The sequence below is a fragment of the Lates calcarifer genome, linkage group LG8 (genome assembly GCF_001640805.2).
Source record: "Lates calcarifer isolate ASB-BC8 linkage group LG8, TLL_Latcal_v3, whole genome shotgun sequence".
Classification (NCBI taxonomy): domain Eukaryota; kingdom Metazoa; phylum Chordata; class Actinopteri; family Centropomidae; genus Lates; species Lates calcarifer.
Window position 1 is genome coordinate 14,751,500 of NC_066840.1, and position 26,863 is coordinate 14,778,362.

At 41.2% G+C, this 26,863-nt stretch overlaps 4 protein-coding genes and 5 non-coding genes across 13 annotated transcripts in view; 2 read left to right on the forward strand and 7 right to left on the reverse strand.

The window, feature by feature from the left end:
* Positions 1–2,513, reverse strand: part of macrod1 (mono-ADP ribosylhydrolase 1) — a 104,985-nt gene extending 102,472 nt beyond the window's left edge. The window contains exons 1-3 of one of the 2 annotated variants that reach the window (XM_018660234.2): positions 1,959–2,513; positions 1,065–1,163; positions 5–112 (exon numbers count right to left, since the gene is read on the reverse strand). In XM_018660234.2, the coding sequence (XP_018515750.1) occupies positions 5–112; positions 1,065–1,163; positions 1,959–2,376 (625 nt within the window). In that variant the 5' untranslated portion in view covers positions 2,377–2,513. The remainder of the gene's footprint in view (positions 1–4; positions 113–1,064; positions 1,164–1,958) is intronic. The other variant, XM_018660235.2, reaches the window with a different exon arrangement.
* Positions 2,514–3,896: 1,383 nt separating this feature from the next.
* Positions 3,897–17,661, forward strand: fermt3b (FERM domain containing kindlin 3b). 3 transcript variants are annotated; one of them, XM_018660322.2, is made up of 15 exons: positions 3,897–4,099; positions 5,461–5,635; positions 7,725–7,958; positions 10,735–10,851; positions 11,530–11,698; positions 12,984–13,086; positions 13,219–13,326; positions 13,909–14,043; positions 14,285–14,331; positions 14,422–14,546; positions 15,138–15,244; positions 15,438–15,659; positions 15,945–16,069; positions 16,183–16,324; positions 16,818–17,661. In XM_018660322.2, exons 2-15 carry the CDS (start codon positions 5,512–5,514, stop codon positions 16,995–16,997), a joined length of 1,938 nt encoding a protein of 645 aa, XP_018515838.1. In that variant the 5' UTR covers positions 3,897–4,099; positions 5,461–5,511; the 3' UTR covers positions 16,998–17,661. The 3 variants fall into 3 exon arrangements, with proteins under 3 accessions (XP_018515838.1, XP_018515837.1, XP_018515839.1); XM_018660321.2 differs by having other exon boundaries at positions 3,897–4,084; XM_018660323.2 differs by having other exon boundaries at positions 3,897–4,084; positions 5,511–5,635.
* On the reverse strand, positions 6,735–6,806 carry trnaw-cca (transfer RNA tryptophan (anticodon CCA)). Its single transcript has one exon. It is a non-coding gene; the product is annotated as a tRNA-Trp (tRNA).
* Positions 9,164–9,235, reverse strand: trnaw-cca (transfer RNA tryptophan (anticodon CCA)). Its single transcript has one exon. It is a non-coding gene; the product is annotated as a tRNA-Trp (tRNA).
* Positions 9,558–9,629, reverse strand: trnaw-cca (transfer RNA tryptophan (anticodon CCA)). The gene has a single exon. It is a non-coding gene; the product is annotated as a tRNA-Trp (tRNA).
* trnaw-cca (transfer RNA tryptophan (anticodon CCA)) lies at positions 10,043–10,114 on the reverse strand. Its single transcript has one exon. It is a non-coding gene; the product is annotated as a tRNA-Trp (tRNA).
* On the reverse strand, positions 10,464–10,535 carry trnaw-cca (transfer RNA tryptophan (anticodon CCA)). The gene has a single exon. It is a non-coding gene; the product is annotated as a tRNA-Trp (tRNA).
* trpt1 (tRNA phosphotransferase 1) lies at positions 17,614–21,151 on the reverse strand. Of its 2 annotated transcripts, XM_018660328.2 has the most exons (9): positions 21,065–21,151; positions 20,593–20,705; positions 20,427–20,478; positions 20,140–20,221; positions 19,453–19,622; positions 18,795–18,972; positions 18,622–18,678; positions 18,413–18,523; positions 17,614–18,320 (listed from the first exon to the last, which is right to left on the reverse strand). In XM_018660328.2, exons 4-9 carry the CDS (start codon positions 20,159–20,161, stop codon positions 18,298–18,300), a joined length of 561 nt encoding a protein of 186 aa, XP_018515844.1. In that variant the 5' UTR covers positions 20,162–20,221; positions 20,427–20,478; positions 20,593–20,705; positions 21,065–21,151; the 3' UTR covers positions 17,614–18,297. The 2 variants fall into 2 exon arrangements, with proteins under 2 accessions (XP_018515844.1, XP_018515841.1); XM_018660325.2 differs by having other exon boundaries at positions 20,427–20,705.
* LOC108872564 (zinc finger and BTB domain-containing protein 3-like) lies at positions 21,125–26,832 on the forward strand. The gene is given in 4 exon segments (XM_018660324.2): positions 21,125–21,269; positions 21,889–22,724; positions 23,600–24,134; positions 24,136–26,832. Coding segments are annotated over 3 exon segments (1,908 nt in total). The 5' UTR covers positions 21,125–21,269; positions 21,889–21,891; the 3' UTR covers positions 24,676–26,832.
* The last annotated feature ends 31 nt before the right edge of the window (positions 26,833–26,863 follow it).

Here is a 26,863-nt window from a genome sequence, read left to right on the forward strand (position 1 = left end):
TCACCTGCATTAACAATAGCATCAATCTCCAGCTTGGTGATGTCGCCACTGTAGAGGGAAATCTTCTGGTCCAACTTGTCATTCCTCTGATAGCGGCTTGGCTCAGAACTTCCTGATAATGACACATAAATATATAATACAATCAGTCTCTGCAACAGTTTTTTTTTAAACCTGGTAAATATAGGAATTACACAACAATTACAATCACACAAGAAATATATAAACTTACAGTAGAAAACATGCTTATCTAACTTCTTCTTATCAACCAGACAGTCTGTGGTTTATAGGTCTGCAGTGTTAAAGAAGAAATGCTGTGGCCAAATTTATGCAAACTAACATTCACATGACAGTAGCTGACATCACAGTTTGGATGGTAATATTATGACAGCTCTGAAGTATTGTGCATTGCTGCTGTATGCTATTGTCAACTAAAATGAAGAGACTTTACACTGCATATACACTGAGTCTGGACATCCATTTCAAATGGATTTCAGAGCCTATTTTACAGATTCAGGTACAAATCTGAGACATAAACCTACTTCATTTGTCTGTTTTGAGAGGGAACAGCTGCACACTGAGGTCCAGTGAGTTTATTTTATCGCTGATGTTTTGCACTTTTTCAAGAAAATGTTTGTATATAATTCTGACTACAGGAATTAGTTGAAAAAGTTAAAAAAAAAAAAAAAAAAAAAGTAGAACAACATTGGTTCACTGTTGATTTTGGTATAAAATGCTAAACTGTGTGTAATACATGGAGGAAACTAAATTGTTCCATAACATCTGAATTTTAATTGGTGTTATTGGACAAACAAACCATGATACAATGTACCTAATCGATATACCTGAGCCTTTTTATATGCATAGAAAATTTTGTTACATTTTGCATATAAGGTGCTTGTGCTCATATAATGTTGCTCATAATTTGGAACTGCTCTGCAATTTTGTGATAAGTCCAAATGCCTGATAACACTAGTATACGTGTCTACGTATTTCCAGTGTCAACAGTACATCTACTGACTCTAACTGATCTTGACAGTGACTTTGACTGATGCTGGGTGTCTGACCTGCAGTGGGAGTCCACACTGGGATATCGTTCAGTGGCACAGAGCCAGACGTCCTGTAGTACTGACGCCTGTCTTTCACCGACAGAGACAGCAAGAAGTCTGAAAGGAGATGATGGAGAAAGAACAAACTTGTATTACTATGTATTTATATTTATTCACTATCAGAGAAACATGGTACATTTGGCATACCACACTTCAGAAATACCTGAGGAAGAATAGGACAAAATAACTTGTGCATCAACATCTAATGAACAGCAAAATACCTACAGAAAACTTAAGTCTGCAGTGCAGCATTAGATTAAAGTAGCTTAAAAGTACTTTACGGACTTTTTGTGCTTAAGTTCCTGCTTGTTCAAGTACAGATAAGTATGAACATATGACAGCAAAGATTTATAGAATATCACTCAACAAATTGCTTGCTTTCCTTCCTTTTGCATTATTCTTCATAAGATTCTATCAAAAAAGTAATTTAGGGGGCAGAAGTGTTAAATCAATAAATCACTTAAACAGCTGATTATATTGCTGATATATTGCAAAACTCATTTACTCAGTAAAACATGCTATTTACAGCTTTTCAAAGTCACAAATTTTCTTGAAATTATATGTTTTGGCTTTCAATCTGTGAAAAAATAAAATGGTTTAAAGAAATAACTTTGGGCTCTGGTAGAGCTCATTCTACTCTTCCAGGTCTCACATGTTTGTATGGACTAACTTTTGATGTGATAAATGTTTGTATCATCATCGTCCATTTTAAAAGCACGGGCTGCTAATTTTAGTCCTGAGACACCTGACAGGTGTCAACCAGTGACAGTAGGACAGGTGTTTTGGCCATGTGACAGCACTCTCTGTTAGCATTAAATGTAAAACTTCTGGTGTTTGGTTGCACAGCCTCACCCTTGGTCTCCTTCCAGTCTCCCTCAGCGGAGTTCAGGTTAACTTTGAGGGCCATGGCGGCCACGGTTCCGGTGTGGAGAGACTGGACCAGCGTGACTGTGCTCACTCCGAGGGCTGCACCGAAGACGACCTTACCCAGCCAGCCTCTCCTCCCCGGGGGGGAAGAGGAACCGCTCCCCTGACTGGACTTACAAAGTGCTGTTGTTGAAAACTTCTCAGCTCGGAGGGCAGCGCTAATATGGCCGCGGCGGAGAGGACTTGTTGCTGGCTTCCCTCCCAGCTGGGGGCTTCCAGGAGCTAATATGTGTTTGAACTTGACACCGGCTCTTTGGAAGTCTGCGCGGACACGGGACAGAGGGCCGGTGGTGCAAGGGAGGGCCCTGACATATGAACGTAGAGCTGCTATTTGTAGTGCCATGCCTGTGGGACACCAGGGGGGCTAACGGTTCGTGTTACTGGAGCCTCCTAGAGATAAATGTCGGCCACTCTGTGATTAGGTTTCGTTTTCAGCAAGAGCACGCCTCACAGTTCTATAAACGTCAAACAATCACCGCACGTGTGCCATTTTTGTTTTGGACGTTAACGTGTGGAATGTACCATTTACTAGGGGTGCCAGTTGACTGTAGCTAAACGATTAACTCCCTCATAAAATAATAATAAGTGCTGATGTGATGCCTAGTGCCGGTATTTGCGGGTTAATATTATTATCAGTGAAAACGCTATGCCACAATATGACCAGTGTCGCTCTTCTTGTTTTTCAGTTTCACACCAAAGGTAAACCACCCTGACTGAGTAGACATGGGTGAGCCGAAGCCAACGACTGAAAGCTAAGGCCTCCTTCAAGAACGACGGAAAAATAGGAATTACGACTTTAACGACCAAAAATCGATAAACACAGTTCCTGTACCACGGAGAAAATATTTCTTGGCAGTTATGTGAATTAGTGATGTGTCTTGAAATGTCAGTTGCAAGGAAAAGTATAATATATTTGTCGCGAAGGAGGCGGGACTTCACGGGAAAGTTAAAAACTGGCAATATATAAGTTTTTGCTTTTTAGACATAATTACATAAAAATACAGTCTGTTAAATGTGTGACATATGATTATGTACTGTAATAGAGTAATATAGGTTTCTCCTCATACTGTTTGATTGTGTTTCAGCGTATTTAACCCACCCTGCATCGACTATTTTGAAAAAGCCCCTGAAGGCAACATAATTTATGGACCACAATATAAATTTTGTCGCCCCCTAGCGGATTGTACAACTGAGTACCATTGAAATTTGTCCGTGTCGGTTTGGTAGTAGGATTACTTTGCCCCAGTTGCTAGTAAACTCAAGGTTAATCTGTGATGACATTATAAAAAAAATAAATCTGCATTTGCTGCACAGACAATGATTGTTTTATTTAAGACAATGATTGTTTTATTTAAACTTAATTATTATCAGGCTTTATAGCAGTACATGAAACCCCCTTTCAGTTTTAGCAAATTATTAAGTTGGCAAGTGGCCCACAATTTTAAGCTATTGCCTCATCAGTCTTTACTCCTCATCACAATTTATACGTAAACAAAACCATGAGATCTGCTACCAAAAGGATAAAAACTATAAAAACTACAGTATAGTCAACAACACACACCTTAAAACTACACATTGCTGTGCTTTGCTCTTGCAAAAACAAAAATATTATCTCTAATATACCACAAGTTGTATGTATGCTTGCAATGGTGGAAAAAAGGGAGACAAATGGAGGAGAGTGATAATGCATGTTGTCTGTCCATTTAATATCTCTATCTATCGATTCTCCCATATACAATATGCTTTACACATTCACACACCCATTGCCTAATATGTGTAACTCACACTGACTGTCAGTCAAAAAGTGAGCCCTTTTCACATTTCCGCCTGGCGGAAACTGACAAAAAAAAGGAACAAGCCTTACTTGACAGAAGTGACACAAGCAGCAAAGACAGAGCTGCACAGACCACAACCCGCCCAACCCGAGAGAGACAAAAACTGCGGCACAAACTTTTAACTGAAACCCTGAGAAACTTCTTCAGAGATCTGACAGAGGCACAGGCGTCCCCCCAGTTTCCACTTCTTAAAACCTTGGACAGAGGAGACTGACGGTATTGTCTTTCAAAGTGTGTATATATATGTGTGTGTGTGTGTGAGACAACATGAGCGACTGAGAGAAAGCACAGGGACAGAGAGAAAGTTAAGACAGGGTGTGTGTTAGGCTTCTGTATTAAAAATGCTGATCTGGGATCATTTATTATGGTCAGATCACCTTATAGAATATAATGTAAGAGGTTGACTGGTCACAGATTAGAATGATATTTAGACAGATAAAGACAATTTAGGCCTCAGAGAGACATGAAGGTCAGTGCAGCCATGTCATCTATTCACTGCCATGGCTTTTGTTTGTGATACTAGTCTTTCAAAATAAAGTTACATGGGACAAAAACACAGATTTTAGTCCTTAAATATAATGTTATTACGATGGGCACACGTTCATTATGTGACTGTATTGGCACTGGATGATGGGGTGGGTCAGAAAGCGGAAGTATGCGTCCATGGTGATAGCTCAAGGCAGAAACAGGAAGTGCTCCTCAAATTGGACATGTCAGAATAAAGTCACCCATCTACTCTGGGTGTGTGTGTGTGTGTGTGTGTGTGTGTGTGTGTGTGTGTGTGTGTGTGTGTGTGTGTGTGTGGTTCATGTTACTCAGCATCATGTGATATTGAACTGGCGTACGGCAGGTTGTCTATCCTCTCTTTGTCTTATTTAATATCATAAATATCCTGGAAATCTGAAGCAGGTTTTAAATGATCAAATCAAAGTTCTGTCTCATGTCTATTCTAAATGTAGCTTGTACAGTTACAGCAAATGTAACTCATCTTTTTACAGCAGTTATATGCTTCCTGAAAATGAATAATAAATGTACGTGTCAGGCATTTTTATGCACTGACATGAAACCATGCAGAAAACATTAATATGTAGTAGAACTGGAATAGTCTTTCATATTTCAGGCATGTAATGTTATGATCTTGTTTTAAAATGTTTTCTTCAGGCATTTTAACAATGTGTTGATATCAAAGAGCATAATTTTTCTCTCCTGACATATATAAGACTCTTAAATAATAATGGCTAAAACACTCAATTTGCCAACAAGAAACATCTGAACATTTGTCATGTCAGACCTGAAGAGACGGTGCTGGCAGTTTAATCAGTGTGGTGGAAAAAAACGAATTAATTATGACTAATTATCAGTCTTGTTCATCTTCTTTTTGTCCTTGACTGCTTTGTCTGAGCTGTCACATATTTCCTAGCTAGACAAAAACAGAGAAAATTGTATTTGTCACACAGAATAGATCACTTAAAGAGCCTTTGCTGAGCAGCCTTTCGTAACAACTTGTTATCAGTTTGACAGCGTTACTAAATCTATCATCTCACTCCTGCTTCCTTCTCCTCTCCTGGTATCTGTCTCCTCTGCTCTGTCAGACCTGTCTCCTTTATTTCTCTCCCTCTTTTTCTTCCTCTCTTTCTCCCAGTATGGCGGCGTGGGACCTGTCAGTCACGGTGGAGGACCTGGGGCCCGACACCCCACCTGTCACCCTCAGCGTGACCTCTGACCTCCACGTCGGAGGGGTCATCCTCAAGCTAGTGGAAAAGACACGTAGGTCAAAGTCTGTCTGCCTCAGTTTGTGTATCTTTCTCTCACTCGCAGTGTACGGGCTAAACATAGCTACATAATTTGCATGTACATGCAAGAATTCATGTGTATTGTAGAGATAGCACTCTGATCTAATGCATGAATTTATTTTACTCTTTTGCTCAACATTATGAAATGATCTCTGGTAGTGTTGACAAGTCACAATCAGATTTCTGACACAACATGAAAACCCAGTTTTTCTTTCTCATGTCATTAAAATGTGTTGACATACAGTACCACATGTAAGATAAGATGTTGCCCCCTAATTTGTCAACAGGCCCCTACTCTGTGTTTTTGGTTTTAGTGCAGTCTTCCCTTACTCCCCTTATTTTAAAAAAATTAAACAAATATTTTACCCCCTAGTTTGTATGTGACACAGAAACTCATAAAACAGCATATTTCTGTTTCTCAGAGGCTGACCAAATGCATAGGCCTGGGACATTCTTCTCTATGATCCCAGTTAATTAGGTGGCATTTCAGTTAATGAATGAAGTTACTGGGTGTCGACATTTATTAACTGATGATCCAATAAGCATTAAGTGATCACATGAAACCCAGCAAAAGGAATTAATGATTCATCCTACATGCATTAAATAATCATTAGTCATGCACTTGTTATGCATATTCATATAAAGTGTTACCACATACTGTATATACTCCTATATTTGCCCAGAGTAAAAATGCTTTTCTTTCTTTCTTTTTTTTTAAAGGGTACATTTATAACTTTTTATAGCGAGCAGAAGCCAGAGTATTTTAAGCATGTGCCTTAACCAAACATCTCTATATCTATCCTGTCTTCCCGCCATCCATATCATACACTCTATTATTAACACAGGACAAATAAAACTTTCTAATAATACCTGCTTTTCTAATTATATATTGTATCTATTGGTATCATCTATATGTCAATGTGTGCTTTATTTAAAGCAGCTGCTGTAGTACTGCAGTTTCTTTCCAATTCTTAAGGTGAAAATTTCTCCAGAGTTTGATGAGTTCGACAGAAATCTATAAAGTATTAATCTAAACATGGTCGATTAAAAGTTCGGTGAGACGCATAAACATTTGACCCTGACGTGATTTGAACACGCAACCTTCTGATCTGGAGTCAGACGCGCTACCGTTGCGCCACAGAGTCTGCTACGTCACTTTTACTCGACCAATAACAACTGTTGGTCTGAAACCACTGCTGGTGGTAAATTGTTTACGGTAATGTTACTATCGATCATACCCAGGTTCGTCGTGTAAAACAAAATGTAATGAAATACTTATTAGTTAAATGTCAGTGAGTAATTGAATATTACTTATTGAAGGGTAGTTAAATTACTTTACTAATTACTCAACAGAAAAAGTAGCTGTCAGCCCCCCAGACTCAGGCAGAAAATACGTTAATACGATTAATACGTTACGAAATTATGTTACTGAGATTTGTAACTGTACTGTAATACATTGATCCCTTACTGATTACAGAAAAAATAATCACATTATAGTGTAATCCAATTAAAGTTAAATCCATCCTTCTCCTGTTATGAAGCTTATAAATTTTCTGCTGTGTTGACTGTTTTTGGATATAATGTAATCCACTAGAACAACACCCATTACTGCCTTAATAAACATGAAGTAAAATTACCAGCTCTCTGACTGTATCAACAGAAACAGAACATTTATATAGAACATAAAAGCAGAATTAATGGCAGAACTGTTGTTTTGGGTTGGATTGCATTAGATTGAACTGTATGCAATGGATATTATCTATATGACTCCCAGAAAGTAGATGCACTACAGGGTCTCTGAACTCAATTATTAAACTGACGAAAAGCCTACCACTGGTGGAAGGGCGTAAATTAGTGACTTTTTTCCAGTTGCCACTTTAATGGTCAATAGAATAATTTATGCTTACATTTCCAGTGATTCAGGAGCCACTTTTTAGTTGTTGAGGTGGAAAAACATCTGGAAAGAGAAGATTCACCAAGTGGCTTTAGTTTTTAACAGACGTTAACTACAGGTTTCACACATCAGTGCTTGAAATGAATGCATTTGTCGATCTCATCTGCAGAGATCAAGCGTGATTGGTCAGACCATGCTCTGTGGTGGGAGCAGAAGCAGCGGTGGCTGCTGCGGACAGCCTGGACTCTGGAGAAATACGGCATCCACGCCGACGCCCGGCTGGTCTTCATGCCCCAGCACAAGCCCCTGAAGCTGGGTCTGCCCAACGGCATCACCCTGAGGCTCCGGGCCTGCTTCTCTAACCCCGTCTTCCAGACCGTGATAGGCATCTGCAGAATGCTCAGTGAGTTTTTCTTTTCTTTCTTTTTGCCTCTCTCCATCCTTAAGGCATCAAAACTGCCAGAAAAACAAATAACACAAGGTATAGTTTCTCTAAACCATTACTTAAAACTTTAATTTATGATTTTAAAAAATGATCTAACTCTATTTTTCAAATCAAACAATGGGTTAACTGAGTTTCATTCCTTCACTTCCTTTTCTTACATCTCTTTCTCAGTCGTCTTGCTGATTTGAAATACTCAGGCCGTAATAACTGTTCACAACCTAATTATTCTTTGAGATGTGTAAAAGTGTCTCATTAATATGTTGCAGTCTAATTGGATGTAACAACACATACACACACATACACAGCATTGCCAGAAAACAAGACCTTCGCCATCTGCTTCATGCTTTCATTTAGTCTAATTTTGGCACTTCTTGGTCTCAATTCCTCACCAGAAATCCCCAGGAGGTGACAGCAGACTGGAAAGGTTTTGAGAAGCAGCAGGCAAAGGGGAAATAATAAAATCCGTCAGTAGAAAAGCAGCTTAGGGGGAGCAGAGATACAGATTAAGAAAGCTCTGATTTGTATCAAATTTAGCATGCAGCAGGTAGTTCAAACATGAAAAGGAAGAACAGACACATGGAGATAAACCTCTGTTAAATCCCTTTGTGGGCAAAACAAAGGAAGCACTTCTACTGGAGAGCAGATAAAACAGAATCCCTTAACAATACTTAAAAACAAAAAAACATTGATTCCTTTAGCGAGTGAGTAATTCCATTAGCCTGTTGTTCACAGTGGATTTATAAACCGTGTATTCCAGGGTTTTCAGTCTAACAGGAAGCTCATTACTGGCAGCAGCAGCCTTACAGAACAAAGACTGTTCCACCTGGTGATTATGTGCCTCCCCCATACATGTGAAGTGCTAACTGAGATACAGTAATTAGGAGTAATAACCAATCATATTTTACATCAGTTATCATTAAGTGATAAAAATCAGTTTGTAACATAAAGGTTTGTAACATATTTCTGGTCTCCACTGTTATTATCTGTCATTAACTAAATATACTCTAACTAAAAATAATTTTTGTAGTTGTGCTGTCAACTAAATCTTTGATCGAAATTCAAAAACTGATCAATAAGAAGTGATGGATGTGTGTGTTAACCTCATATGCAAAGCAACATCTTCACAACATTCATTATCACCTTCCACATACACTTACAATATTTGACCCTGACGTGATTTGAACACGCAACCTTCTGATCTGGAGTCAGACGCGCTACCGTTGCGCCACAGAGTCTGCTACACAATTTGGATCAGCTCATGAGAACCTGTATAAACTTTGTGTACTTGAAAAATTTGTAAATGTATTTACACTACTTGTATTATTTAATAATTACACAGCCACAAGATTAAAACCACTGACAGGTGAAGTAAATAACGCAGATCATTTCGTTACAATAAAACGTTCCGCTGAGAAAGCTTGGGTCCTGATATTCTTTTGGATGTTACTGACATCAATTGTTGTAATGTTATGGCTAATCAATGTATAATCATTTAAAACCTCAGTCACTGTTGATTTAAACATTTTGAGTTGGCAGCTCATGGCCAAACAGAATATTTGACCCTGACGTGATTTGAACACGCAACCTTCTGATCTGGAGTCAGACGCGCTACCGTTGCGCCACAGAGTCTGTGTCAAAACAGCAACTGGTCAACACATCAGCTGAGAGTATGAGTGCTGGAGATAGGGGTTAAAGACAGGGATTTTCTATACACTGAAAAGCAGTCAGGTTTGACCCTGATGTGATTTGAAAACACAAACTTCTGACCTGGAGTCAGACATGCTACTGTTGTGCCACAAAGCTGGATAAAGTACCTTCAACAGGTCCATGAATCAGCTCAGACCTTAACAACGCTGAAGAGCAGCCACTGTTTTTTCGAGAGTACAGCATTGTGCTCTAAAATGACGGGGGGTGTATTTGAAAATATAGTAAAGATATGTCCACTACTACAGTATTCACTCACTACACAGTGTAGACTTCACATACATAATTCCTAGACTTAAAATAAACAGAATTTGCAGCTCACAACCAAGCAGAATATTTGACCCTGACGTGATTTGAACACGCAACCTTCTGATCTGGAGTCAGACGCGCTACCGTTGCGCCACAGAGTCAGTTATGTTAACTGGATCAGCTCGTGTGAAACCTGTATAAACTTTACATGTATTTATACTACCTGTATTATTCAGTAACTACACAGAGTAAAGCATTGTGCCAGTATAAAGTTGGGCATGTCTATTTGAAAACTGAGTAGAATTAGATACACCATGTATATTTTGCAAATGACACCAGTCTGTGCAGAGGAGCAATTCTGACATTGTCAGTTTCTTACTCTGCCATAGGCTCCAATAACCACTGTATAATAAGTCTTTGGGTCGGTACCACAGAGTGTTGGATAGTGTATGGATAGTTGTTTAGAAACATAAGGAGGAACATTTGAAAGACAAGGGTTTGTAGAACATTTGACCCTGACGTGATTTGAACACGCAACTTTCTGATCTGGAGTCAGACGCGCTACCGTTGCGCCACAGAGTCTGTTTATGGTTGTGGCTAATAGGTTCAATAGATGTGCAGTTGGTCAGTGCACCATTCCACTCCTGTCTCCGATCTACATGTTTATTTCATATCTCATATTTATTTAATATTTCATCTCATATATTACAGCTGAGAGGCACTCTGTCTGTTAAACAAGCAAATTTCTTTTACATCCATTTCCTCTCTTTTACCTCTGCAGACATCCGTCACCCCGAGGAGCTCTCCCTCCTTCGGCCCCTAGAGGAGAAGAAGAAGAAGAAAGATAAAGACTCGACAGTGGAGATCTACGACCTGACCGAGGTGCCCCTCTCCTCGGGTACACTCACCGCACTTCATTCACTCTCCAGGCCCAACATGCACACGTATTAAGAGCGGCATCTCTTAGCAAAAATGTTTAAAGGCTTGAAATCTTTACATTTAGTGGATGGAAAAGATGGAAAATCCAGTTTTCAAAAAATACCAACATCAAAGATTTTGAAATGGCCAGTTTCACCACTTCATTTGTTAATTTTCCTTTAAGGAATTCCTCGTTTTGCTGCACCATCAATACAGAACATGTGAGAATGTCCTTGCAGTTTTTCCAGCATAGCCATAACAAATGAGGTGGTGACAATAATCACTGAAGAAGAAACTTGCTTTTCTAGGGTCAGTTTTGCCTCTGAGAAATGACTTAGGTATTTGGGGTAATAAAGTCTGAGATCGGTTGTCCTCAAAATACTTTATATACACAGAGAGTATTACATTATCTATCTGTAAATGATTCAAAAGGTAAATCTGAGGCACAGTGGAGAATATTCAATCATGGTGTTTAAAATACACCTAATGGCAGATATCATCTGACAGTCATCCATGAGTGTTGTCTTAAGCAACCACTGTGTTTTCAAGCAGAGACTGAGCCATTTATTACAGAGGTCAGACTTTTTTTCCTGAAGTCTGCAAAGTTAACTCCCTGGAAAATTTAACCGTCACCCTCCTACTCCCTCTTCCTTTGCAGTGTCCCGGCCCTGCCTGTATAACGGCATGCCAGCTCACTTTGCTGACTCACCTCAGATGGAGGCAATCTACAAGATGCTGTCAGTTACTCAGCCTCCACCCGCCCCAGAGGTCATAGCCAAGCAGTACCGCCCAGCCAGTGTGGTGGACAAGGCCCACATCAACGGCAGGTATGCCTATACACATAAACATACATGTACTGTTCATACACATAAAAAAGTGCTCCTGTAAGACTCCTTTCTATCAGCATGTCAAAATCTAATCCACAGGAGTCACAGTTCCAACCTTCCTTTATTTACAGATGTCAAACCCCCATTCACTGCCATTGTCGGACTCTCATTCACTACCTGTGGTTTTTCACACTAGTATTGACTTGAATTATTAGAAAAACACAGATTCATAACATTAATGAGGGCTCTGTTGTTTTCATTTGTACCAGTAAAACATGACAGTGAGCCAGCCAATACAATAAGACGACCCTGAAACTGAAGCAGTTAAAGTAGCCACTGTTAATTTTATTATTTATGCCTGTGCTTTTCCAACTGTGACATGTCAAAAAACTCCTCATTTTGCCTTTATTTAAACACTGCTCACATGTGTAATACATCATGTTAACTTCCCCTGCTGTCACTCACAGTGAGAGCTACATGTTATACTTTTTGTACAATTATCTCCTAAGTGAGAGCTCACCTAGGTGCATGTTGTTTAGCTAATTAGACATCTCCTGTTTACAAAGATGCTCCTATTGCTGTTGTATCCACCTCCCAAGCACTTGGTAATTGAAACTGGGTGATTAGACACAACATTCTGTTCGTACCTGTGCACTCATGGGTTTATGGCATTTAATCAAACTTATCTTATAGAAAGTGTGGCTTATGCTGTAACTCAGTTATCAGAAGCAGCTGCTTCCTAACTGAGACGTCTCAAGGTCAAACATGTATCTGCTGTCTTGTCATTGGATCACAGTTTAAGTTAAACCACACAAATTCTCTTAAAGAAAATGACCTTTTTCCTTTTTTTCACCCTTTTCTTTGTCTTTATCGCTGTGTCTTTCTCAAGTTCAAATCTGCTTTAAAAACTTGAACTTGAAACCATTAGAGAGACATAGACTTAGACTAGACTTTATTGATCCCTTGGGATGACTCCCTCAGGGAAATTAGGTCCACTGTGCAAAGGCAAACATAAAACACAGTGTATTAAAAAACATGACAATGAGACACTTCAATAAAACAAATGTTGATTAACCCTATGCTACCCTATGCTGTGAACATGTGTTATTTAAATGTAATCTCTTAGTGATTTATGTTAAAACATCAGGACAATCATACGACAGCTCTCAGGCTTTGTGGTAGTTTTCCTCCACCTGTGGGTGCATGTTTGTGTTGGCAAAAACATTGAATATATATCTACATTTATTTTACATATAAACCTACAATTACTCTCTTTTTTTCTCAGGTGGTTGGACTCATCTCGTTGTCTTATGCAGCAGGGCATCCAAGAAAATGACAAACTCTGGCTTCGCTTCAAATACTTTGCCTTCTACGACATAGAACCCAAGGTGTGTGTGTGTGTGTGTGTGTGTGTGCACATGTTGTGTTAACAGATACAGTATGTGTATGTTTTTGTGTTTGACAGTACATCCATACTTTGACCTCCACCCTCTCATTTCTCTCCCTGCCTGGCTCTGCAGTATGATGTTGTGCGTCTGACCCAGCTGTATGAACAGGCTCGCTGGGCCATCCTGCTGGAGGACATCGACTGCACCGAGGAGGAGATGATGCTGTTTGGAGCTCTGCAGGTAGAAAACACTACTGCTGAAGGGCAAATATGTGTGTCAACAGGAATGGAGAGATGATGTTAAAAATACTCTATAGGAAGGGAACATTAAATATCATGTACTACAGGAATTCATAAGTTTCACTATTTATATACAAATATGATCAAAGACTTCTAATGTAGACACTAGTCAATGTTAAGCTGAGTCTGTCTTCACATTTCGTCAATAAATGGCACTTAAAGTTAACTATATCATTTAATAAATAAATACAGGAAAATATATAATCAACACAACTATAAAAGCTGGATCAAGCAGGACATTAAAAGAAGAATAATAAAACATCTGTCTGTCTAATTTGAATAATACATATTATAATTGTGATAATGTTAAAGGTAAAACTAAAAGAATATACATACATAAAATCTGAATCAGGCTCCCTCTCGGTGGATTTAGGGAATGGACCTGAAGACTTTTTACAGTACATTTTATTATTTAGATGAACCAGGTAGCAACAACAAACAGTTTGAGTTATTTTCTCCTTTAAACATCGAGTACATGGTTGAAAGTGTGTCACTCTCCTCTCTTTTATTCAAACTCCCGTAGTACCACATCAGTAAGGTGTCTCAGTCAGAGCCTCAGCTGCTGAGCTCCAGTGCTGCCATGGACGACCTGGAGTCAGCCCTGCAGTCCCTGGAAGTCAAGATGGAGGGAGAGAGCAGTTCTGCGTCCGAGATGCTGGTCAGACATGTTGGATTTACTCATCTGTCATCTACTGTTAGGCTTGTCTCTGCTGTTTAACCTTATCCTGGCTGAAGTAATTGACAGTAGACATGAGGTTGAGGTCAATACAAACAGGATCATCATTCATACGTGTTTAAACATCAGCTGCAATTACATCATTTAAGGGTCCATTTCACTCTCTTACCTCAGAACTGAAACTCTCAGTTCAGTTTCACTTAAATGTTCATCTTTCACTCAGGAAAACATGACTGCGCCAGAACTCAATGACTATCTGAAGATATTCAGGTGAGATTCATTTTCCAACTGCTCAGTCCTCTCAGGTACATAAACATCAAGTGTTATGGTGGAACTGAGCCGTGTGACTGTATGTTTCAGGCCAAAGAGGCTCACACTGAAGGGATACAAACAGTACTGGTTTAAGTTCCAGGATACTTCAATCTCTTATTTCAAGAGCAAAGAGGAGAGCATCGGAGAGCCCATTCAACAGATAAACCTCAAAGGTACTGAACATGTCACTCAGTTATTAACAGAACATTAAGTATGTGTGAATTAGTGACCAATGAAGAAACAGGCATAGTTTAGCAACTTGTTTATTCAGATCTGTGTAAGATCACTGCTTAGATATTACCACATAAAGTATAAAGCAAAGCTCGCAAGAAACCTCAGCACACACACACACTCCACACACACACACACAGAGAGAGAGAGAGAGCTTTCCATTTATGGCAAAAAGTCAAACAGCTGCTCTGTTATTCTCCTCAGCCTGTTGAAAAGTTAATTGGGTTGCTGCTAATCCTAGATCAGTGCTGTGAGCCACTTCAGGGTGCCTTCTTCTTCTTCTTTGTTTCTAAAAACTTATGTCTGAGCTTAAATTAAACATTAATTTAAAAAAGAATATCAACACTAATGCAGACGGCAGAAGATTAACTGTACGTGTGACTCACTGGACTCAGGCAGGGACCATACAGCCCACTCAAAATGTGTTCAGTATTGCTCTTCTATTTTTTCACACTGTACCTCATCTCTGTGTCTAACCTAGAGATGTCACATTTCAGTGTTAAATGTTGCTTTGATATTCATCCTGCACACAGGATGTGAAGTGGCTCCTGACGTTAACATGGCTGCACAGAAGTTCCTTATCAGACTCCTGATCCCGGCGCCTGAGGGCATGAACGAGGTGTATCTGCGCTGTGAAAATGTGAGGCCTCACACTCACACACACCTGTCTCTCTTCATATCTCTATGTGACATCCTGTCAATCCCACCGCCTCTCTTTCAACACCTGTCTTTGTCTCCTTATCTCACATCTCTGACCACAGTTCTGCCACTTCTCACACACTTTCTCTTTCTTTCTTTCTACCTGCACTGTGTCTTTGTCTCTCGCCCTCCAGGAGCAGCAGTACGCACAGTGGATGGCTGCGTGTCGGCTGGCCTCCAAAGGCAAGAGCCTCGCAGACAGCAGTTACCAGAGTGAAATACAGAGCATCCACTCCTTCCTCGCAATGCAGAAGACCAACTCCGGTTCCCATGGCAACGCAGCTGCCAGCGATGAGAGCATCAATACCCACAGTCTGGTATCGCCACGCTACCATAAGAAGTACAAAGCCAAACAGGTACAGGAGGCGCAGAAGAGATGGACACACAAAAAAGATAAAACCAGTAGATGTCATGTCTCATAGTTTCATCTACAGCAGAGCACAGGATGCTGGATCACACCAGTCTCTCATTTACTGAGCCTTTTAACTGTGTGTAACATTTAACAATCTGCAGAATTACCATCGGAAATTAACTTGATCATGTTATTGGACAGCAGTAAAGTGCAGCTGAAACCTCTACACATCTCGTGCTCAAGGCAGCAAACATATAATCTGATCTTTACCCTGTGCCTGTCCCTCCAGCTGACCCCTCGTATCCTGGACGCATACCAGAATGTCGCTCAGTTCTCACTGACTGAGGCAGTGATGCGCTTCCTGCAGATCTGGCAGGCCCTTCCCGACTTTGGCCTCTCATACGTCGTTGTCAGGTTAATTTAAAGCTTTTCAGAATTCACTGAATGCCACTCAGCATCACAGTAAGCTAGAACTGTCAAAGATCATTTTATTGTAACCGGGTTAATAAGACGTTTCTGACCAACAGGTTCAAGGGAAGCCGAAAAGACGAGGTTTTGGGCATCGCCCCCAACCGCCTGATCCGTATCGACCTCGGGGTGGGTGATGTGGTCAAGACCTGGCGCTACAACAACATGAAGCAATGGAACGTCAACTGGGACATAAAACAGGTCAGACTCATACTGTAATCAGCCTTCTGTCAGGAAGGACTGTTTGCATGATGTATGTATATTGCTGAATTAGCTAAAGAGAAGTGTCAGTGTTTCTACTGATAATGGGATATACAAAATCTCGTCACTGTGCCGCTTGTGATAACACACACAAGGTCAAAACCAGTCAATCTGACATAATAATAGACTTTTGAAATCTGCAAACCAGCCATGACTTCTGCTACACACAAAAGATGCCTCATGCCATCCAGGCAGTAAAACCTCTGAAATGGGAGAAAGGGAAGTGACCTCATTAACACTACCCATAAAATCAGGAGAGTTATGGTTCTTATGGGGAAGAGTTGAACTTTTAAAGGAACCCCTAATTAACACCCACATTGTATTGTGCTGCTGTGCGCAGTTTCACTGGTAGATTTTTTCATCCTTAATATTATGCATTTATCTTAAAATAATTTACTTCCTCTCTTTGTCTGTGTGTTTCTGACCCCTCCAGATGGCCATTGAGTTTGAGGGCAATGTCAACATTGCCTTCAGCTGCGTAACCGCTGACTGCAAAATCGTTCACGAGTTTATTGGAGGCTACATTTTCATGTCGACGCGCAGTCGTGAGAAGAGCGACACGCTCAACGAGGAACTCTTCCACAAGCTGACCGGCGGCCACGAAGCTCTCTAAGACTAAAACACACAAACACAATAAGATGCCTACATCAGATCTCCTGAGTGTCTCAACAGTGGAAACCATGTGGAATAGGATGTTACATGCGTTCAGGCAACCACAGAAGATCAGAATAGCATAACAAAGGGTCAAAATAACATATTCTGGTCATGTGTAAATGTGTAAACCCACCTTATCCATTCAAGTTCTTATCTAGCCTTTGTTCTACACACACTGTTATTTGTGAGCTACATCAGAGGATGGAGGACTTCACATGTTCAGACAGACTCCAGCGGTCCTCGTGCTGACTTCCACTTTCGTTCAGGATGGACTGCTGCTGGGTCAAACTGCAGGTCATCTGGTTCAGCAGCAGCAGGACCAAATCACACTCATGGAAATGTAAAATTAACACTTGGATAAGCCAGCAGCTACTTTTCATTTTCATCTCCTTGTATCCAGAGTTGTAATCACTATTATTCACGATGCAAAGCCTTACTTTTTCCAGAGCTGCAGTGTTATCGTCACTTAGACTTTTGTTAGAAATTGGTGGCACATTACAGCAGCACCCACATTATGATTAGAGTCAATGAGAGCATAAAATTCATGCCAGTATGAAATGTTTACCACATACACATTATGAATAAATAAACATTTATTAAAATAAATACAGCAATTCACTTTTCATCTTCTCTGTTGTTTTCACTCCTTGTGGTCGAGACATATGGTAGTAACGTCTGTTGTTTGTTACTCAGGAAGCTTCTAACCAATTATCTCCTCTCACATGCTGTGTGTGTCCATATCTTACAAGAAACTGTTAAGGCAGTCCGTTAACTAAAACCACAGTGTCTGCATCCTCTGCTTTCCCATGCTTAGTCACGTGATTAACCACATATGTACATCTTCAAATGTTTCTCTGTTTAAAGGCCTGGCTGGTTGTTGCCAGAGTGTCTGTAAGCAGTGCTATATTTTCAACTGCCTGGTAGTGCGCTATAGTTTATTTAGCACTAACAATGAAAAAGAGAAAACAAAGCTTCTATACTTATAAATAAAAAGTGTCACTTGCCAGCATAAGCTGGTTCAATTGTCATATAAAAATAAAGGATGCTTCCCTAAAGTCATTCTGATCCTTTCAATAATGACAGAGAAATGAAAAGTTTTCCAATTTAGGATAAATTCTTAATGGACCAAAATCACCTCAGTAGGTGATACCAAGGGAAGTGTTACCAAGGGAACTAGGATGAGCATCGACCAACCATGGGATGCAGGCACTGTCAGGTGAGCCTTCCTGCAACCAATGACAGATCAGAATCCCCTGCTGCTACTGCAGTGGTAGGATGCTCCCTGAAACACAAGACAAGAGTGACCTCAGTGGACAAGCAAATGTTGGCCCCCCAACAAAAACTAAATTGAATTCATGTGATAGTTTTTCTTACTTGTAGGTCTCAGTCGTAAGGCTCGGCTGAAGTATTTAGGGAGAAGTTTTCCCTCTGCGTCGCCTGCAGTCAGCAACACACCGTTCTCTGACCAGAAGAACTCAATACCATCTGTACAGTCAAATACACACAAAACAAGAGAGACTCTTGCCTAAACGTGTAGACTGAATTGAGTGTAATGAGCAGCAGTCGGTGGTGGCTAAGCTTACCTGTAAGGGCTTTGGGCACATCAATAAACACAGCAAGATCACAGTCTTTCCTCATGCCTGGTGAGAAAATGAAATAATAACTAATAACTTTAGGACCTATGTACTTTGATGTTCTCTTTCTCTGTGTCACACACACACACACACACACACACACACACACACACACAGCTTACCACTGATGACGCCATCCTCCCCTGGAAGGCCTGATGCCAGGTGGATGTGTGTCCTCTTCATGCGGCTCAGACCCTGCTGCTGGATGGAGCTCCAATTGCGGAGGTAGGAGCCATGAACAGCCTCAGCAGGGCAGTCTGTAGAACCAGCCAGGACCGGTTTCAGGTCCAAATCCCTTACCTGACCACAGCAATAAAACTATTGTTAACGCAGTAATGAGGGTGGGGATACACTGTTGTTTTTTTGGACCAGATTAGTAAAAGAAAATGTGAGAAAATTACAAACATCAAATCAAATTTGAAGATCTACTTTTGGTGTGTTTCAGGTGGCTTTCATACACACATTCTCCCACACATACTGCACATATATACACAAACTAAGCCTCTGAAATCTTTGCATTTTACTGTTTGGTTTTATATCCCTATGTGTGACTGCAGAAATGACGAGGAACAAAATTAAGACGTGACTTTTAAACAACACAGAGAGAAAAACTTGTTCTCATTTGGTGAGAATTAAATATACAATACAAATGAAACACTGAGCACATCCTGGCATTCTTATCTGCTCAGAAAAACCCCCGTCTTACTGCCATTCACAGGTGTCCACTAGTCTCTTTTCGGGAATACAGGCACTTCATCTGAAATATACTGCTCTGCATACCTGCACTGAATGGCCTTGATTGGCTCGAATCTGCAGGCGTCCATCTTCTGGGTGGGAATGGAGCTTGAAGCGCTGCTTGTCATTTGTATCCACGACTCTCTTGACGTCTTCCAAGGAGTATGAGCGGAACTGCGGGTGAGCCAGGAGTTCTTCCACAAACAAGAAGCCATCTGTGAAGATGAGAGCTGTTGGTCACATTTCCACCAATAGATTTTTCTCCCTCTTGGACTCACCTCCTTGCACTGCACAGGGATATGTTTACAGTCTGCAAGCATTTTGTGAAACTAAGAATACAGTTGTTGGTGTTATTAATGAAGCAGAGAGAAAAAATCACTGCCATTTCTAGACTTACAACTGATTGTAACAATTTATCTGAAGATCAAAAATCATGTCACATGGTCAATGTAAGTTGACTATGGTACTTTGACTGTGGCTCATAATCTGAATGGTTCTGTCTTTTGGATTAAAACCCAGTGACTAAGACATAGAACCAAACAAATACCTTGACAAATAAACTTTGTCTGTTTGTCTGTTTTAACCAGACTGAAAATGTACTCAAAGCAGCGGTGATCAAAGGAAATGATCAGCTAAAATGCTAACACATACTAAAATGGAAAAATAAAGAGGTCTATACAGTATCAGTGAGGGGACACCAGTGATACCTGGACCAGACTGCGAGCAGCTCACCTGTACCCATTTTAAGACCCATTTGGTTGGCCCCATGGCGAAGAGCATAAGACAGGGATTTAGACAGGCGGACATCTCTGTCCTGGAAGGGGATGACAGACAGACACACTCTCAAATTCAGCTCTAATAATAGCTATAGTTTAAAAATAGGACCTAGACCTTACCATGCCCAACAATTCATACCGCCTGCCTTGATAGTCAGTCACAGACATGTCATGAGTCAGAAATCTGTCGTTATTAAAGAGAAGGGGCTCAATCAAAGTTCACACAGGACTGTATTCTCTCACCTCTCCACCACGATTTCTTCTCCTTCCTCTGCCTCCTCTTCCTCCTCTGTCACTGTCCATTTAAACGCAGGTAGATCAGTCATTCAAATCATGATCTGAAGCTGTTGGATATTGTTCCATATGATATGGTGAGTTCAATTTAGCGAAACGTTACACAAGCTCGCACCTGTGGTCAATAAGCTGCTGTCAACAAACAGTACAGTTTGCTCCCACTTCCTGTCTGTTCTCGTTATCCGCTTGTAGGTGGCAGTGTGGCGGGTGGAGTGGAGCTGCGGTAACCTGCCACCACAGAGGAAAAAGCTGCATTTTTGTCTGGGAGGAGGAAAACACTCTCACAACCAGCCAGCAGCTGCTGGGAGGAAAATAATCATCACATCCTTGGAAGTATGAGGTACCCCAGACTGGAACTGATGCTTTCTGTTTCAGGGTAACTTACAACTCATGCAGACAGATGCCAACAGAGAACTGCAGCCAGTGGAGTTCCCGGTGCTATGATTTTGCACACAGATTGAGCTAACTTAGCTAACTGGTGTTAGCATAGTTGATCTAGAGCTGCCTGGTTTCCTGTTGGACAGCCTTGGCATTTGGGTAATATTTCTATAATACATTTAATGTTGTTTGCCATGTTTCCTCCTCACCTGTTGGCCGTTGGCTGTGTTGTTTTTACGTAGCGTTACATCCGAAGACATGAAGAGGTCCTAGACGAAAACCCTGCTAGTGGACTGTGGAATTCGAGCAGATCACCATGGAAACGTACCGTTCGATACGTTAGAGGATGGCAATTCTCAGAAAAGGCAACTGTCAATAAAGAGCGTTTAAAGAGACACATAAATCACACTTTCCGTGAGTATCCTGCTATTTTTTTTAAATGTTACCCAGAAATGTTTATTTTACAACTTGTGTTTATATCTTTTCTTTATTTATTCTGCTAACTTAAAGGGCTAGGTCTCCCAAAACAGAAAAACAGTAGAAATTCACTTTTACACCCATATAAGCTACTTTACTCAAGTTCTGTACTCAAGTACAAATTTGAGGTACTTGCTCTTTACTTGAGTAATTTCATGATTTCTCTTATGAAGACATCCATGGTGAGTTTTCTGCCATAAACTGAACAGCATGAAAAGAATTTGATTTTCACATCATGCATTTTTCAACAGGACTGTTTCTTATTTCCTCTAAGAAAAAACAAATATATCCCAAACTGTCCACCTGGTTATACATCTTAAATGATAGTGGAATGTTTTCTTTGTAATTTAGATGGACCTTTATGGATATTTCCACAAGAGAGATGACTGAATGTTGAATTTGTGTAAGCCATTATTACCCAAAGAAATCACAACAGAGCTACCAGATCATATTTTTCAGCATACTTAATGCAGCTGCCTGCAGAGCTGTCTGTAGTGATTTATTTAAGTGACAGCAGCATTGTCTCTCTCTCATTTTTATCCTCTCTGTTGCTCAGGTGATGGAGTTCCCCCAGCATTCCCAGCAACTACTATCAGCTTTGCGTTCCCAACGCCAGCGGGGCTTCCTCTGTGACTGCACCGTCCTGGTGGGCTCATCCCGTTTCCTGGCTCACCGGGCTGTTTTGGCCTCATGCTCGCCTTTCTTCCACATGTTTTACTCAGATTCCCCGGGGGGTGGCAGTGGAAACGGCACCAACAGCTCTGTCACACTCGACAGTGACATTGTCACAGCTGCTGCATTTGGCTTGCTCTTGGACTTTGTCTATGAAGGTGTGCTGCAGCTGGAGGAGTCTCCACCTGTGGAGGACATATTGGCGGCTGCAAGCTTTCTGCATATGAACGAGGTGGTGAGAGTGTGCAAGAGACGACTACAAAGACGAGGGCCTCTCGCTGAGGCAGACAGCACTCGCTGTGAAGAGATCGCCGGTGTGAGGAGGGCAGTAGAGACGGGAAGAGAAGGAGGGGGTGACGGTGGAGCTGAGCCTGTGATGGCCATGGCAGGAGATCACTTGAATCCAGTTGCCATGGCAGCGGCACTCTCACCAGTGTCCGTAGTGGCAGAGAGGAGGCAGTTGGAGTCTGTGAAGTCTGAGCGGAGGACTGGTGGGGGGTCATCAGAGGCACGAGTTCACACTCCTCTGAGCCCTGACCTTGCTGATACCACCCAGCCAGGCATGGACGCCCCTCCTCTGCCCCCAGGTGGAGAGCTGGTGCAGGGCCTCATTGCTGGCCAGTCTGTCCCAGCCTCTGGAGGTCACACCAGTTTGGGGACTGGAGGTCAGGGGGAGGGGTCAGCACTCTGTAGCCCTTGCAGCACCACAGAGACATACAGGTATGGGTCTGTTGTAAATTTCTAGACAATTTTAACCTGGTAAATATAAAAACATAAACATAACAATCACAAAACAGTTTACTTTATGCTGTACACTAAATATGAGGTTGAGGTTATTCTTTGGTTTTTGTTTTCAGCCTGTCTCATCCATCCATAAAACTTGTTTTGAACTCAAAGCAGAATAGAAGTTAAAAGGAACGCTAATTATGAATTTTTTTAAAAACATAGGGTCAAATATGCCAAGAATATTAAGTGGAATGCAGTTGGTGTTTCTAGAAAATGCACAGGGCAAATATACATAGTGTGACCAAGTATTTGGATAGAGTTTACATAAACAAATACACTCACAGGGCACCTGTACACCTGCTTATTTATGCAATTATCCAAACAGCCAATCACGTGATCTCAGTGACTTTGACTCAGACATGATTCTTGATGCCAGATGGGCTGGTTTGAGAACTGATCTCCTGGGATCTTCATGCACTATAGTCTCTAGAGTTTACTCAGAATGGTGTGAAAAACAAAAAACATCCAGTGAGTGGCAGCTCTGTGGACGGAAACACCTTGTTGATGAGAGAGGTCAGAGGAGAATCACCTGACTGGTTGGAGTTGACAGAAAGGCTGCAGCAGATAACCACTCTTTACACCTGTTGTGAGCAGAAAAGCAACTGAGAATACATGTGCGCTGAGAACCTGCTACCGTGCAACATGTGATTTCCAAAGCACATCCATCATAAAAAAGATTTATGGCCTATTTAACTAAAAAAAATTAGTTGGATTCCTTTACATTCTGCTCCACGCACTAATGGGAATTCTTACTATCTGTTGTTACTAAAAAACTGTTTCTGTCTTCCCTTCTTTCTCTCTGTTGTCAGCCTCAGCAGCAACCAGCAGCCCTCCTCCTCGTCTTCATCCTCCCTGGTCCTGGTGAGTCAGGCCGGTGGTCGGTCAGTGGTGGCTCTTTCAGAACCCAGCCTCTCCCCCAGCCCACATCAGGACATCCCACAACTGTCTCGTGACAGCGACTCTGTCAGGAAACCTTCAGAGACAGACAACAGAGGTACATCAGGCGGAGGACAGCAGATGATTATGTTAATCCAAGCATCAGCGCCCACCTCACGCTTACAAACCCACCCCACACACTCACAGATTCAGCGTGCAAATCCTCCCCAAATCCGAATCCAGAACACTGTGTCACTCCAGCACCAAAGCTCTGACTTTCACGGTGCTCCTCAGACACAAACCCTTAAAGGACTCGAGGGGGATACGGGGACTTCATCCGCCACTAGAAATGTGGGGAGAGTGAGAACAGACAACAGTGAAGGAGAGAATGTGAAAGTCAAAGTGGAGGCCATTGTTATTTCTGACGAAGAGCTGGAGGAGGAGAAGGAGGAGAACAGAGAGATGGGAACCAGTGATGGAAGTGGACGATGAGTTTGAAGATGACATCCAGGAAGATGAGCTGAACAGCCCCCAGTTTCTCCACTCCCACCCACAAGGCCTCCTGCAGATGACCTCCCATTCAAATGACTACTCCTTTCCTCTCTCCCCCTCCTCCTCCTCCTCCGGCGCCGGCCCCTCCTCCCAGGAAGCCTCCTCCTTCACCGCGTCCCTCATTCCTCCGTCCGCAGCCCAGCAGCATTCAGACCCTCCTGCCTACTTCCAGGACTTCCAGGACTCAATGGGAAACTTTGTGGAGGATGTCCCCACGTGCGGCGTCTGCGGGAAGACTTTCTCGTGCACGTACACACTGAGGCGGCACGCCATCGTGCATACACGCGAGCGCCCTTATGAGTGCCGCTACTGCTACCGGAGCTACACACAGTCGGGCGACCTGTACCGGCACATTCGCAAAGCTCATGACCACACGCTGCCAGCCAAACGCAGCAAGGCGGACATGGAGCCCTCCCTGCCACCGCAGCCGCCTCCTCCTCCTCCTCCTCTCAGCTAACACACACAGAAACACTATTGTATTTCTGTACTTATACACACACACCTAAACTTCAACCTAATATCCTGACTCTAATTCTGCCTTCAACCTAAATCAAGTGGGGCTGCAATTAGCAATTATTGCCTCAATTAATCGATTAATTGTTTTGTGTATAAAAAGGTGAAATGTTGAAAAATATCCATTACCATTTCCCAAAGATGGCCTCTTCAAACACTAAAATAAGAAGGTGGCATCAGAGAATTTTTCTTCTCAAATATATCAAAATGATTACTTGATTATCTCGCCCAGTGTCAGCTGGGATTGGCTCCAGCCCCCTGGTGACTCTTAAGGATAAGTGATATAGATAATCAGTGGCTGAATGGATTTTGTATCAATCAGCTAATCATTTAATTGTCTAGTTGTTGCAGATCTAAACTCAAGGTTCCTTTAAGTGGTAACATCATCACTTTGAAATATTTCCAGGGTGTCTTCCGGTCTTTTAAGTCTTACAATTTTATTGTAGAAATTTATGGTCTTTATTTCAGTCATTTAATCAGATTTTAATTATTAATTTATGTTCTTTTTCAGAAATAAACACTTCCCTGATAGGATAAAGCACATACAAGATTTTTGAAAATTAATTAGGCACAAATATGTAATCAAATGACCAAAATGACTCTATATAAAGCAGTCTCAACAAGGTGCTTCCCTGTTTGCCCTTACTTAAAAACACAGTCACACAAGTGTCACTTGGTGTGCCACCTCTCAAATGAAACCATCCTCCTCAGTTTGCCTAATATTTTTATATATATATTTTTATATCAGCAAACACCCTGGTTGTCTGTGTTGAAGACATGTGAATCCCCATAAGTACATAAATACAGTAACTCGTACACACAGAGTAAACACCAGCGGTGACATCGGCCCTCGTTCATCAAACCAACACACTTCGTGTTAATGTGTGACCGTTGTCTACGTAGAACCTTAAACCTGATCTGATACTTGTGGTATTGTGCTACATTTTGTAAAAATTATAAGGCATTTTACAGTTTAGGTTTGTACTGTTTTATCTTGGTCTTTTATTTATACATTTGGGTATATAAACGATCACAGACTTTCTTGTTGTAAGAAGAGGAGATGATTCAGGAGATGTATGAAAATGTTTGAAAGAGCTCAATGACATCCCGCAGCCACTGTGTGCTATATCAACTCAAAACACAAATAAGGGAAACCTGTTGTGCTTTGAATTTTTATCAAGTTAATTTTAGTTGCTGTCTGGTGTTTTATTTCCAGGACAAAACCATCAGTTGCTCACGCAGCAGCACATGCCTGCACAAATTTTAAAACTAGAATCAGATGGTGCCATTTTATAACTTCAAATATGAGCTTTTACTTGTATCAGTTTTGATGTAAACGGTGTATTTGATGAAGAAGGAGATCTACAGTGCCAAATTGCCTTCACTTTGCCTTGTTTCTTCATCTCCTTTAGCAGTGCAGTAACGTCTTTGATTTGGAAAATTCCTAAATGAGGCAGCTGACCCAGAAATGTCAAAAGTGGCAGCTGTACAAACTGACTGAAATCTCTAAATGATGAACAAAGGTGCTTCATTTTATTGTAAGGACAAACTTACTCTCAGCACTGTGCCTGTCTTGTCCTGCCTTATGATTTCTCCTTCACACATTTCATAGACTTTCCTCGGCATTTCCCATTGGGGTAATTAAAAGTTGTCAGAAATGAATAATGGCTTTAATTGTCCGAGCCTACATTCCCTGGTAGGACAGCAGTGGAAGTGAGGGAGGAGGAGTGAATAACTTTTGGGATTCACCCTTAATGTGTTCGGCTTCACTTATTCTGTAGCAATTCTCCTGTAGTAGAATACTGAATATACAGAATGAACACACTTACATGCAGTAATTCTGCCCTCTCTTTAAATGTTTAAATTTCAACTGAATGTGCCTCGATGATTGTTTGACACTTTGAAATTTGTCCCTCTGAACTATTTTACATGTTCTGGCCTAATGAAAATTGATTAGTATTGGTATTATAATACAAATCTAAGAGTTTACGAGTGGATACTCATAAGGGAAAGCTGAGTCAGTGGTTATTTAGAGGTTTTCATGGTAGCAAGTGTGCAAAATCTAAATGTTACCCTGTGAATAAACAGCGTTGAGACTAAACGATGTGTAAATATTGTAATGTTTCAGTGAA

Coding starts and splice junctions, on each gene's coding strand:
- fermt3b (XM_018660322.2), top strand. CDS start 5,512: ATGGCGGCGTGGGACCTGTCAGTCACGGTGGAGGACCTGGGGCCCGAC. Junction 13,087..13,218: donor TCTACGACATAGAACCCAAG/GTGTGTGTGTGT, acceptor CTGGCTCTGCAG/TATGATGTTGTGCGTCTGAC. Junction 16,325..16,817: donor TCAACTGGGACATAAAACAG/GTCAGACTCATA, acceptor TGACCCCTCCAG/ATGGCCATTGAGTTTGAGGG.
- trpt1 (XM_018660325.2), bottom strand. CDS start 20,486: ATGGACAGTGACAGAGGAGGAAGAGGAGGCAGAGGAAGGAGAAGAAAT. Junction 19,623..20,139: donor GGGTCTTAAAATGGGTACAG/GTGAGCTGCTCG, acceptor TCATCTTCACAG/ATGGCTTCTTGTTTGTGGAA. Junction 18,524..18,621: donor TGTGCCCAAAGCCCTTACAG/GTAAGCTTAGCC, acceptor TTGACTGTACAG/ATGGTATTGAGTTCTTCTGG.